The 14,340-nt window shown below is 50.3% G+C and overlaps 1 protein-coding gene across 1 annotated transcript in view; it reads left to right on the top strand.

The window, feature by feature from the left end:
- Positions 1 to 14,340, top strand: part of SGPP2 (sphingosine-1-phosphate phosphatase 2) — a 96,219-nt gene that overhangs the window by 63,426 nt on the left and 18,453 nt on the right. The window contains exon 3 of the mRNA XM_075530209.1: positions 12,163 to 12,342. Coding sequence (XP_075386324.1) covers positions 12,163 to 12,342 — 180 coding nt within the window. The remainder of the gene's footprint in view (positions 1 to 12,162; positions 12,343 to 14,340) is intronic.

The following is a 14,340-nucleotide window of genomic DNA, read 5'->3' as shown; positions in this document are numbered from 1 at the left end:
GATGGATTTATAGGAGCAAATTACTATTTGCTGAGTAATGTACTAAAAGTGCTTCATGAATAATGAACTCCTTTGTGGAACTTAAGCAAGAATAAAGAATGTACACATATCAGGGTGTTTTTTTAAAAGAATTATTCTTGGCAACCCTGAAGGGACAGTTCCACCTTGTCCGATGAGTCAGGATAGACTCAAAGATAGTTGAGTCTTGCTGATTGGCTTCTGTATCTATCATTTGGCCAGCAAGCTCCCCAGCAGAGATGGCTGGATTTTAAAACTCGAAGGTCTTCTTGGGGTTGGTCTTTTCCATCGTTAAATGATCAAAATCTGGTGAAACATCTCCTGGAACAGTCCTGGGGGGGGGGTGTCCTTCTATTGTCACCCTCAAAGGGCCTTTCCCAGTGGACTGTGGAAATTCAGAACAGTGGGGAGTCGAGCAGGCCTGGTGCCCTGAAGGCAGCTCCTGGCAGGGGGAAACTCAGCAGTTCTTCATTACAAAGGGTCACTGGGAGGTTATAGTCCTGTCTGATTTGTGTGACCCCCAGCCCCCTCCAAGGAGAGTTAATCACTCACCAACTGCATAACCAGTGTGCCCAATCTCCTCTGCACTTTCTCTGGGATGGCCCAGCCTCCTCCTCCAGCTCCCTGCAGTGAGCAGGCCTGGGGCACTGGATGCTTGTCCCTGCCTTCAAAGACTTCCTGAGCCCAGAGGATCAGAGCTAGTTCTCTGCCTGGGGGAAGCCCTGGATTGAAGCCCTACTTCCAAAGAGGAAGAGGAGGCTGACAAGGAGTGGGACAAAGTGGCAAGGGAGGGGCTGGGGGTGGAGACCTTCTTTCTAAAGGAAAATACTTGAATGACTCTAGCCAAAATGAAAAGAAAATCTGATTTCCAGAAATGATATTTGGAATATAGCCACATGGTTGTAGCATTTCCCTCCCCCAAATTCTGTGTGATCTGTTGTTGTTGTTGTTGTTGTTGACGTGCCCACAAGTCCGTTCCCAATTGTAGTGACTTTATTCACAGCAGCACAAAACCCCTGCCCGACCTGCGCCAACCTCCCGCTGGTTCCGCGTGAGTTCATCGATGCAGCCACGGTGTCAGGGCACCTCCTTGGAAGTCTCATGTCTTTCACTGCACTTCTCCTTTGCCACGCACGATGGCCTTTTCTGGGGGCCCTCGAAACGGAGTCTTGCCTTGAAGTCTCTCTTTTAAGGACCCTTCTAGCTCTCCTTCCTCCAGGCCAGCTTGCTTTCTTCTTCCGGCAGTCCGTTGGAGTTTTTGTCTTCTCTGCCAACACCCTGACGGAAACACATCAATTCTTCTGCGGTCTTCCTTCCTCGTTGTCCGAATGTCACACGCAGATCAGATGGCTGAAAATACCATAGTTTGGGTCGGACGTGCCTTCGTCTTCAAAGTGACATCGCCACTCTTGACGCCGGAGAGAGGGCTCGTGCAAGTTTGCCCCGTGCTGCTTTCGTGAGCATTGACTTTGGATCCAAGGAGAATGAAATCGTTAACAGCACGCTTCTTTGCTCTGTCTTGATGTCCGTCCAGTGGTGAGGATTCTCGTTTGCTTTCCATTGAGCTGTAATCTGTATTGAAGTGTGTCGTCCTGGTCTTCTTCAGCAAATGCCTCAATCTTCCTGCTCTTCAGCAAATAAGGTTGTGTCAGGATCGAAAGTTGTCCATGAGTCTTCCGTTCATCCCGAAAACGGATTTGTCGGAGTCCGGTATCTTGAACCATTCAGAATTATAGCTGTCCAGCAGGTAGAAGGAATAAGTATGGTGAAAAGCTTGCGCCCTTTAAACCACGCAGTATCGCCACGGTCTGTCCCAGCAGCTTCCCTTTGGTCTGTGGACAGGTTCCACATGAGCACAATTAAATGTTCTGGAATCCCCGTTCTTCACAGTGTCATCCATAATTTGTCATGATCTGCACAGTTTCACACCCTTGCACAGTCCATAAAATACAAGCAAACATCTTTCTGGGATTCTCGGCTTTCAACCAAAATCTATCTGACACCAGCAATGATATAACTGCTCCATGCCCTCTTCTGAAACTTAGTCTTCAGAGTTGCTTCATTTTGAAGAGGAGGTGGTGACATGTTTTTGGCTCCAAAAAATGAACGTCTTTACATTTATTCCTCACGAGTTCTTCCGTGGAGACTAACTAGACCTGAGGCCCCTATTGTCCAAGAACCTGAAGAATCCCATGTCAGCACCCTGGGCTAGAACTTATCATATCAAAGTGTCACTTTGGACCTGATTTGGAATATGTTTGAACCTTGTATTTGGCAGAGAGCCACCTCAGGTGTTGCCAGCAGGCAGAATTAAACCCCTGATCCAAGGGAATTGTCCCATTATATTTCTGACAGGTGTGCATCCCTGAGGTCTGAGAGCTGCCAGTTCATACCAGAGCCCTCCCCATGGACAAAAAGGCAGGCCCAAACCCCAAGCCCAAACCCTCTGCCCGTGAATCTATCTTGACTCATTGGGACCCAGCAGGACAGAGTAGAACTGCTCCCAAGGGTTTCCAAGGCTGCCAGTCATCATGAGGGCAGACAGCCTTGCCTTTCTCACACAGAGCAGCTGGGGAGTTTGAACCCCTGACTGTGCTGGGCAGCCCAATCCATAACCGGCCACACCATCAGGACTTCTTGCTGGCCCAGGATTTTGAAATTCCCAAGCATAAAACAGTAATCCTGGATGAGAGGCCAGTATCTTCTCCATTGGGATATGAAGTTATAGGCAGACCCAGAAGATATCTCCCATTGGTTTCCAGATCACTGCAATAAGGCGTAGATTCTGCAGTCAAGCAAGTCCCCCCCCCTATGTTTGTTGCTTGGTTCCCCATTGCATTCAGAAGCTATGCTCATGGATTTTTGGTAGTTATAAAGGCCAGGTTGTCCAGATGGGACGATGGTCATTGAACCCCATTGCCTACACCTCTTGATCTCCCCAGAAACATCTCAATAAAAGTGAGTTGAGCACCCCCCCCCCCAAAATCTACCCAAATGCTTCTGAGTTCAGTGTGGAAGGTGAGAAGGGAGAGCCAGGAAAAAGCAAAGGAAGGGCGTGGCAGTGATTTGAGGGTATGCAGGCCAAGAGGATGGGGTGAACACGGTTGACAGCCACCTCTGTCCCTGGTCTTCACGTTGACAGTTGTTTGCTCCTAAGTACTGCACTGACTTGGCCTAGCGGTGACAGCACACACCAGGATGCCGATCTAAAAATGGAAACACAGAGGTAGCTTCCAAACGGTGGTGGGAAAGCCCCATGAGCTTTCCATGCCGTTTTCCCAAGAAAACGTGTTGCATGAAGAAGCCGAGAGGTGGTTTCTTGGTGGAATCCTCGCTTTCCAAGTCGGAGCTGTGAGTTTGATTCCTGGATGGTGCACCATACACCAAGCCCACGCCTGTCTGTCAGTGGAGGCGGTGGTGTGGCTATGGTGCTCAGCAGGTTTCAACTAAGCTTCCAGACTAAGAAGAAAGGCCTGGCCACTCACTTCTGAAAGCCAACCAAGCCCAGCAGACCGCAGTGGTCCAAGACTTTACAGGGATGACTCAGAACCGGGCGGCATGGTCACAAGTTGCAGACAGACTCAGCAGCAGCTAGCAACGAAAACAGAAGCGCCTGTCTGTTCTCTGCGATTAGCTGCACAGATACAGCTTCAGAGCAGACAGACGCGGCAGCATCTCGGGGCCCTAAGTGAATTTTCTTTCCTGCATCCTGCGATTACGGCTCCCGTAATTTTGTTAGTCCACGCACTGGGTTTTTATTCGTATGCGTTTCCGCGCCACTGGCGCGCCTTCATTTCCCCCCCACGCGTCCCAACTGGTCATTGTGTTCGCTCAGGGACTGTTGAGGCACCTGCCTCCAAACAGGCTTGCCTCCTCCCAAGCCCCCTCCCATGAGCGCGGTTCTAGCATTACAGAAATTGTTCTCGAAAAGCAGTCAGCGAGACCCATCTCTGGAGACAAAGAACACTTAGGCCTGAGGGTTTTGGGGGGACATGGGTGGGGTGGTGCTGGCGATCCTGCACGGCTCTTCTCGATGTTAAATTACCTGTCAGGAGTGGGGAGGGTTGGGCATGAGGGAAGGAGACTAAGTCTGGATGAGCAGGAAGGCCCTCAGCCTGTTCGCACAGAGCCTTGAGGACCGATATTTGCCTTGAGCAATGAGTGCTTCTGAGGAGTGGTCCTCACCTTCTGGACTTAGAGCCAGGGTCATGCGAGGCTGCTGCATAAATCAGACCATTAACTGGTCCCGGGAAGGGTGAGGCTTTGTGGTGGAATCTGGATGGAGGAGTGTGCTGTGGTTGTTCTCCTGGGAGGCCAGGATCATTCTAGAAAGAGACCATCAGACCGCCATGAATTCTCTGATCAACACAGACAGGGAAGTTCACCCAGGTGACCTGCAGGCCCAGCAATTTAGCAGATGCAGCAGGGACCTCGCCCCTCCAGAGCCATCTCCTTACAGGCCAGCATGAGGGGCCCCTGTAAGGAAAGCTTGCAGGCGTCTGAAAACTGAGGCCTTCAATGTGGATGACAGTGACCCCCCCCCACCCCCCCGCAGCCTGAAGTCAGGGTCCCGGTCCATCAGGTCAGTACAGTGACCACCAGCCAGACTGTCTGTTGTGCAGAAACTCACTAAGAATGGCTGGGGAAGGTGGGCCGAGTGTGGCACCTCCCAATCTTCGAGACTGGGCTCTCCTCCAAGTGTGACCTGGCTCAGGAGAGACTGAGCCTGAATCCCATTTGTAAAGCAGCCTCTGTGTTTTCTGGAGGCTCTGTTGTTTGGGGACAGGATCTTGCCTTCCGTTTGGGAGACGCCGGTGTGGTTCCTGGCCAGCTCCTCGCATACACCACCCCCCAGCCCCCGGCCCCCTCCGTGGTGGAGGCTGGGGTGTGCTGTTGTGTTGCTGAACACGGTTTGGCAGAGTTTCTAGGCTCGGGTGATGGTGGGGGGGGGGGGAGGCAGGGGTGAAAATCCAGCCAGAGACAATCTGATGAACCGCAGTGGTTTGCTTTTATTGCCCACAGCGTCTTCCTCAGTTGGGGACCAATGGAATGGCAGCGAGCCACAGCAAAACAAACAAACACTTTTATTTCCCCACGAGAAGAAAAAGTCATTAAAAAAAAGTCCTTAGCAAATTATGCGACAGATGAGTTGCCTCATCTTCAGAGTTGTTTGGTTTGGATTAGCGTTTGGGTTTCTGGAAATGATGGAATTGGGAGGAGGCAGGTAAAATGATTTGTTTTTCTGACTGATGGATGTGTTGAGGATAAAGGCTCACTCATGGCTACCACATCAATTCCAACTCAGAGCTACCCTTTAGGACGGGCTAGCTCTGACTCTTTTTTAGGGGCATAGAATGCCTCATCTCTTTCCCTAGGAGCAACTGGCGTGGTGAACAACGAACCTCAAGATCAGCAGCATAGTGGATAGACCTCAATTTTTGCAGTTATGTAACCTAAGTTTCCCTGGCAGTCAACAGCGTGACTGGAAGCTTTAAGGAAGGTGTGTCTTTGTCAGAAGAATTAGTGCCCAGCTGCTACTGCTACTACCACCACACCACCACTGCTGCCACTGCCGTGGCTACTGCTGCTACTATTACTACTCCTGGTACTGCAGCTGCTATTACTACCACCACTACTGCTGCTATTGCCACTGCTACTACTACCACTGCTACTGCTGCTACTGCCACCACTGCTGCTGCTACTACTGCTGCTACTACTATTACTGCTACTACTACTATTACTACTCCTGCTACTGCAGCTGCTACTCCTGCTGCTGCTGCTACTACCACTGCTACTGCTACCACTACTACTACTCCTGCTGCTGCTACTGCTGCTACTACTACTACTACCACCACTACTGCTACCACTGCCACGGCTACTGCTACTATTACTGCTACCACTACTACTACTGTTACTACTCCTGCTACTGTTGCTGCTACTACCACCACCACCACCACCTCCTCCACCACCACCACCACCACCTCCTCCACCACCACCACCAAAAAAGGACCGTTGTAGAAGGTCCTGGGGTGAGTAGGGGAACAGCATGGAATAAAACCTAAGGTGTGTCAGAAGAATTAACTGGTGTGCCCAGCCACCACTACTACCCAAATAGGACCATGTTAGAAGGTTCTGGAGTGAGTGGGTCAACAGTGTGGAACCCGAGGAGACATCAGGCTTTTGCTGGTCAGACACTATAGGGCCTGTGACACTGGTCCGTGGTCGTCTTTCATGTCTGGGATGGACGTGCTCACCCTCCTGGCTCAGTTTCCAACCAAACAAGAGACAGGTGTGTAAGGGAAACCATCACCGTGAATGCCACCTTAGAACCACACACCATTCAGGTCAAAGGGACGGCGTGTGCACAGGGACAAAGTCCAGGAGGGCTGGAAAAGGAAGTGGGGAAGGTGTGGTGGCGAGCGTAATGAATGTGGTAAAGATCAGTGTAGGACGGGGAGGGAGGGAGAGGGGAAACAAGGAAAACGAGCTGATTCCAGGAACCCAAGAGGAAGGCGAATTTTGAGAATGATGAGGGCAACGAATATATAAGAGTGCTTTACTCAATTGATGTATGTATGGATTGTGATAAGAGTTGTATGAGCCTAATAAAAAGATTTATTAAATTTTAAAAAAAGATCAATGTAAGAGTGTGGACTCATAAAGTGATCTGCTCTGTAGATCCACCCAATCACAATCAACCCACCCAGTCAGTCGATCCAGGACTGCTGCAGCACGTGACAAAGGAAGGTGTCTTCAGGCAGCTGTTTCTCATGCCACCTCACAATTGTCCCATCTGCAAGGTGTGCCCATGAAAGGCCGTGACTGGATCGCGCGAACACGGGCACCATCGTTATCAAAGGAGGAAATGGGACTCTGTGAATTAGGTTTACTCAGTTAACCTGAGGAATCGGGATAGGTACATTTAACCGTTGGCGGAGGTGACAGGTCATCCACGAATCATTTAGTCAACAAGTCCTCAGGACTTAACTTAGGCTTTACCTCGCTAGGATCCCCTTCTTACTACTTTTCAGGGAGGAAAATGAAAATCTTACTGCTTTTCTGGAGTCAGGGGCTGGAGGTGAGGAAGCAGCCGGGATCATCTGAAAGAGGAGAATACTACCTTTCTGCGCTAGAGCCCCAGTCCGCGTCCCGCGTTCACTCGTCATGCGTACCAGCGCATCTGGGCTTCGGGTCAGGCTGGTTTGAGTATCGCAGTAGCATCTGAATGGATTCGTGTAAGCAAGCAAGGATCCTCAGTAAATGAGGGTGTAGGTGATGGCGGCAGCGCGGCGCCACCATTAATGCCCTGCACAGAACAGCTCTAGCCTGTTGCCGACGATGCCAGGCGTGTGGCAGCAGAGGGCGGCACCTGTGGAGGTTCACCTTCAGAGCTGCAAGTGGCAGGGTGGCACTATTGCAGAAGGAGCAGGGGCTGCCGGTGCCCATCTTGATGGCTAGTGTGTGTCTGTCCTCCCAATGGAGATAGACTAGTACATGTACCAGAATAACCCCCCTTCTGCAATTCCATCGATTTCACATACAAATTTGTACCCCATCCCCACAATCTCACTGGGGGGCGTTTTCCATTACCCCAAAGAAACACCATGACCATGAACAGTCACTCCATACTCCCACACTCCCCCGGCCTTGTTGATATCATTCTCCTAACGCACCGCCATCGAGCCCATGCCCGCTCCTGGCGACCCTACAGGACAGGGTAGTTCTGCCCCTGCAGTGTTGTTAGCGGCCATGCGGTTGGAACCAGGCTCGTGGCAAACCAGGCACAATGGAACAGAGGGCCTCTGTCCTGTTCTTGCTCCATCCGCAGGATCCTTTCCTTCATCCCTGGGCGACCACTCACCTACTTGAAGTTCATTGTCACGAGCAGCAGGCGCCAGAGAGGGCACTCAAGACCCTCAGCACAGCTTCTTGAGAAATAGAGTGCATTTCTCTCTCCTTGAAAGAGCTCTGCCAGTCCTGTAACTGCCCTTTGAGATTCATTCATCAGAAGCGAAGCGGAGCTGTAGTAGTGCTCGGGGGCGGAATCAACAGTTGTCCTCATGCTAAGACCGTCCCTCTAATTGTAAGTCGAAACTTCTTCCGGAAGGTCACCCTAGCAACCTTGGCTTCCTGTCACTGAAGACCTCAGGGGCTTTGGGTTTTGTAATGATGCACAGGGAAAGGGGCGGGCTGAGAAAATAGGTTTCCAGCAGCTTCTGCGGAGTGCTTGGTGTGGTGCATTAGATCTGCAGGGCTTTTGTTGGTTGTTTAACTCTCTGGGTAATGGTTTGATCTGGTTGTTCCTGGTTCCCAGGAAGGAGGCAGATGCCTAAGAAAAGCCAGCAGGTCTCCAGGAAAAATCTTGGGTTGATCCTGGTAATACGAGGATGGTAAGAAGGTTGGGTTTTCAACTCCAATCAGGCCTTGCTGCTGAGGAGAGGCTTCCTCCTCTGTGGGTTTGGCCTGATGTACACAGCCAGGGGTGGTGGACTTTGTGGGGCCTAGCCCTTCTGGGGACCCCTGGGTGTACTGGAATGATGCTCAGAATCAGTGGGCAACCAAAGGAACTGAGAGAGAACCTCCCCCCCAGCATCTGGGAAACCCTAAAGCACTCCTCTCACTGCACAAAATTAAAGCAGGCTGTGGGTAAAATGAAGCTCGAATCAGCAGTTCTAAACCATGAGCCACTCTGCAGGAGAAAGATGGGGATTTCTACTCCCGTAGAGATTTACAGTCTCGAGAACCCACAGGCGCAGCTCTACCCTGTCCTATCGGAGGTCACTATGAGTCCGATTTGGCTTGATGGCAGCTGGTGGACCAAAACAAGGTGACTCCAGTCATCCTGAGCTAACAAAGCCCTGGAGATCACCAACAGGGGGAAACAGAATATAATTTCAGACCTTCTGGAGCCGCTGAGACTGGATGACCCGCCCCCCCCCCCCCCAGACTATCCCTTTAAGATCATCTTCAAACCGTTAAACCAAAAACATCCCCTGACGTCTTTGTAAAACCAAGCGGTGGTCTGGATGGAATTGAGTCCCCCAGATTGGGTTGTCACGTCCTAGTCTCTGGGGGGGCTATTCTCCCATGTAGCAAAGAGCTGCCTCTGGTAATGAGCTGGGGTTCCTGCAGGCTACGCCTTGAGTCGGTCTTCTTTAAGATCGTAAAGCTGTGAAACACCTGGGCAGAGGAGACATGAGGTCGGATCAAAGACAAGACACAGGGAGATTTCCAAGGAGCCAGGAAACAGAAAGCGAAGAGATAAGGACCTTCCTCCAGAGAGAGAGAGAGAGAGAGAGAAAGCTTTGAACTTCTGACCACCTAAACCACACATTCCCAAATAGTGGGTCTACCATCCCATTTCAGGACAAAACACATTGCGCAGCACCTCCCCCTGACCTTTAAAGCTTTGGTGCTAGAATCCGGGATGAAGTGTCGGTTCTCTGCTTGGACAGGGGCTCTCACAGGACATTTGTAAAGATGCTCGGACTGGGCGGTGTTTCGTTTTGGTGTTTGGAGGGTCATTGCGAGTTGTAACTAACTCAGTGGCACCTAACAACAACAACATCAACATCTGTTTTTGCAGTCCCCTGGGTCAGCCTAGGGCCCCACCCCTCCCTGAAGGGTGATCTTGCCCCCTTTGGGAGCCATTGGCCTAACCAGTGAGAAAACAGTTGTGTTTGTGGAAGCCCTCCCCTAGCAGTGCTTCTGTCACAACAGTGTCGGGTGACTGCAACAAATGGTTGTGTAGCTAGCAGAGTCCCTCCCGTGGGCATTGTGTTCCTGAAAGACCTCTCTCCATGGGAACAAATGGACCATGCCAGCTCGACTGGGATGATTACAGAGCAAAGTTTCTGTCCGTGGGGAGGGACGTTGGAAAGAGGAGGGTCAGAGTTCTACCCCACTCCAAGAAGGTAATCCTCGGCAGCGAACGGTCCGTGTAGCCGTTGATGGGTTCGTGTCTGCCCTGAGGTACAGGTATGAATTCCCCCAGTGACTAAAGGGAGGGGGTTCTAATTCAGTAGGTCTCAGATGAGGCCCCAGACTTGGCTGCAAACCCTCATTCCTCCGGGGAAAATGGCCCAGAGTGCCGGGCTCCATCCCGCTGGCAGCAGATGCGGAACTTTTGAGGAAACGGCTGGACTGTCTCCCAAGTGGCGGCTCCACTCTGTGTTCCCACTGGCAGGTGCCTCGCAGGGCTGAGATGGTTATGCCTGCATGCTGTGCCTCCCCTCTCCGGCGATCACGGGCCTGCCCTGCAAGGCCCTTTCATGAGACAGCCCTGTTCTCAACAGGAAAGTGTGGACAGAGGATTCTGATTTCCATCTTCTGCTGTAAACTGGTGGGGGGCGGGGGCTCTTCATTGCTGGCACAGTGGGAAAATCACTTGAAAGAAACTCTTACTGAGATTGTGGTATCTTTCCTTTGTTGTTGTCAGGTGCCGGTGAGTCAGTTGCAACTCATAGCGACGTTCTGCACAACAGCACGGAACCTTGCCCCGTCCTGTACCCTCCTTCCTCACGGCGGTCCCTGCGCAGCACCCACTGTTGCAGCCGCTGTGTCCGCCCGTCTCCTTGAGGGCCTGCCTCTCCATCACTGCCCCTCTCCTTTACCAAATGCGAGGTCTTTCCGAGATAAGCAACGGAGAAAGACCTTTAATTAATAGATTTGCTGAGCGAGATGAGCTTTGTAGGGAGCAGGAAATCAAAGGAGGTGAGGTGAAAGAGGTAGAGGATGGCCACATAAAGAAAGGTCAGAGCTGGCCCTTTGTCTAAAGCCAGAGCATTAGCTAACCTAAAAGGTATAGAGACCACGAGACCCGCTATCACAGAAAGGAAGAGGAAATTGGATTTAATAGACCCACTAACACTGTACAACAGAGTTTGGTGAGGAAAGAGTTAAATGGCTCTGGTGCCGCAGCCACTGCAGCTGCTGGAGAAAGGGGCAGAGGAAAGAGTCAGAGAGAGCGAGAAAGAGAGAGAGAGAAAACACACGCACACACGAACCACAGCCCTGTCAGCGAGCAGGGGTGAGAAGCATGATAGAGAACAAAGGACTTTCCATCGTATTTATGTTTGGGGGCCATGTATAAATTTTGTAGACATGAGTCCTGCACATCTTTCTGGTTGCCGTGGATAATTCCAATGAGCCGGGAGCCAGCTTCAGCGAGCTGAGCTGATGTCACTTAATTGGGTGGGGAAGGTGGGCGGAGTAAGCTTTGTCAACAAGAAGATCTGTCTGCTACTGGTCTCAGTCATGGTGCCGCCAAGACCCTAGACCAAGCATGACGTCCTTTCTCAGGGACTGGTCTCTCCGGGCAGTGTCCAAAGTGCGTGAGACGAAGTCTCTCACCTCCTTGCCTGTAAGGAGCATTATGGCGGTACTTCTTCTAAGATGGGATTCTTGAGCCTTTTGGCAGTCCATGATACTTTCAGTATTCTTTGACAGCATGATAATTCAAGCGCCATCTTTTTTTTTAGGGTTGAAAATTCCCCGGGTCGGTTACTGTATTGGTGATCCTGATGAAGTTTTAAGTTAAATCCAGCATGCTTTCTTAGCATACCAGAAGTAACAAGGACATGCAACTGTTTTAAAGTGTAAATTATCTAAGGACATTTGCTTTCCGGCTTCAAACTTGAAAACAAAGGATGTCTGATTTGGTGTTAGATGATCCGTAATTTGGCTCTGTCCTGGGTCTGTAGATCGCTTCCTGTTGCAGACGGAGGTGGTGTATAGGCTCCGAAGCGAAAGCTCTCTGGTTTGATTCCCAGTTCTGCCACTTAATGATTGCCTGTGGACACATTATGTGTGTGTGCCATGACTTACCCATTTGTCAAGTGGATTTGCATTTTATAAGTTTACATTTTTAAAGCTCTGAGAACAATGCCTGGCTCACAGGGAAGCTACAAAGGTGTCTTTTAAGGATTTGACTTAAAGAAACATGTGTTGTCACCTTGTAGGTGTTCAGTGGAAGACAGAATGCCTCTTCTCTCCTTACCCACCATAAAATGTGTTTATAAGACATTCCTGATAGGGCACTGGGTCCGAGACAAAGGACCCTTCTGCCAGCCAAGAGGAATGCCAAAATGCATCTGTTCGTTGTATTTGTTTGGTGGACTTACCCCGACCCTTTCCGTTTTGCAGTTGGTGATGTACATTGGTCAGATGACCAAGGATATCTTGAAGTGGCCCCGCCCCTTCTCCCCTCCCGTTGTGATACTTGAAAAGAGAGTGGTCGCTGAATATGGGATGCCGTCGACCCATGCCATGGCAGCCACTGCCATCTCCTTCACCTCCCTGCTCTCCACCATGGACAGATACGAGGTAAGGCACTTCGCCCTTCTTCCTCCCTAGTCCAAGATTATCCACATCGTGGTCCTGCAATCAGAAGATCCCTGTAGAAGTTTGTCTTTTTAAGGTGGGTGGAGGGAATTTGGGGGATTGTAAAACCAAGACAACGAGAAACTGACAGTTCTGGTCATAATTCCTCATAAAAAGAATAACCATATCATTCAGTGCCCAGACCAAGACACTCTGAGAGGGACAGTGGGCACCATTCATAGTGATACCAGGACAACGGGCATTACGTGGGGCTGCCCCCAGCGAACCAGGTGGGGAGTGTCCCTGCTCAGACCGAGTTTCCCGCTGAGTTGCCTGATGGGCCAGCAGTTGGGTCCCAACCACTGCGTGGAGCCGGCTGAGGAGTCATTTCATCTCCCTAAAGGAGCCTCCAGGGCCGAGGGGGTCCCGAGCCCCTTCACAGACTCCCCAAGGCCTGTGGCAGAAGCATGTCTGCCCTGAATTTGCCTCCCAGGATTCTCTGCTTCGGGTCAGGGCTCAGCCATTTGAGAGGACGGGCGCACCACATTTTTCTAAAAGCACATCTAAAACGAAACCCTGGATCTGTCCGGTTGTTCATAAACCTTGGAAATAAAGAAGTTCACTCGCTTTGCTCTCTCCTAAGCTAGCTGCCAGTAAGAGCCCTCGGAGAGGTGCAGGTAGCGGGGTGTCACCTAATGAACAGGCTGATGATTCAGGTCCACTCAGAGGAGCTTCGAGAGGAAGACCAGGCGGTCTGCTTCTGAAAAACTAGCCCCTGAAAACCCTGTGGGAAACGCACCCGAGCAGATTGAAGGACTGACGTTCTCCCTTGGACTGAGGCTGAAATGCCCTGATATCAGAAGAGGTCGGTGGCTGCTCGCCCAAGGTTACGGAGTTGGGGATCTTTAGATTTGGGTTTTGATCTCTTACTTTGAAGGTGCTCAATGAATGGTGGCCCGGGACTAACATATATGTACTAGTGTAATGCCCTCCCTGCTTTCTTATGACACGCAGTGGTCTGGTAGGCATGGTCCTGCTTTGGGGAATGAGTGTTATCGAAAGTTTTGCTCTGTCACCAACCCCTCGTGGTCTGTATGCATCGTTCCCAGTTGCTGAAGACTTTAATCTGTGCTAGTCAACAATTCATGTAGTGCTATCTGAAAAGCCAACGTCTAGTTGCCTTTTCTCGACAGTGTTTTACATTCTATACCATTGGCTGTATGAATGGCAGGCACTATCAAGAGAATCACCATATGGGATATAGGGGGGTGAATGATTAATGTTCTTGATCATAAAATGACAGTGATGTCTCTAACGGGAGTCAGAGACTTAGAGACGCTATAGATATATGAATGGATTTGGGGCTTTCACCTAATTCTAGCCCCAATCTAAGAACAATTCGCTCTTTTGGGCCCTACTCAATACTCCCACATAAAAAGATCACTGAAGATACCGTGTTACAGCAACGTGTGGGGAAGAAACCAGATGGCACCCAACTGTCAGAAGGAATAGTGTTTGGGATCAGAAAGGCTTGTCTTTAAACGAGCAGCCATCCAAGTGAGGCGACAACCAAGTTCATGTGGAAGAAGCCGGGCGGCCTTGAACATCCCCAGATTATAAACAAGTAAATCCAAATCCGAAGGAGAGAACAATATCGGAGCTTAAACTCTGAATACCTGGTGTGTAGAAGTCTGTGAATGATGGTGGAAGCCCAGAATCCCTTTGCAGGATCGCAGACATGGATGAAGCCGCCGATGTGTCCCCTCTGACCACGGTCCAGCGTGTGAAGGGCCTTGCCATCGGACAGCATTGTCAAGTCATTGTGGCAGATGGAGTTAGGTTAAAATGTACAATCTTATTACTTGATCTCCCTTTTTCACCTCTTTCAAAGTTCTTTCCCTATTTTAATATTTTAAACTATATTCTTAGTATCACAATTTTTCAAGATTTAAAAACAATATTCTAGTATTTAACAGTATTTTCTGCTTTCTTTTCAGTTGA

This window comes from Tenrec ecaudatus, chromosome 13 (assembly GCF_050624435.1).
Source record: "Tenrec ecaudatus isolate mTenEca1 chromosome 13, mTenEca1.hap1, whole genome shotgun sequence".
In the NCBI taxonomy this organism is placed as follows: Eukaryota; Metazoa; Chordata; class Mammalia; order Afrosoricida; family Tenrecidae; genus Tenrec; species Tenrec ecaudatus.
The sequence above is the reverse complement of the archived record's forward strand: the minus strand, read 5'-3'. Positions and strand labels throughout refer to the sequence as shown.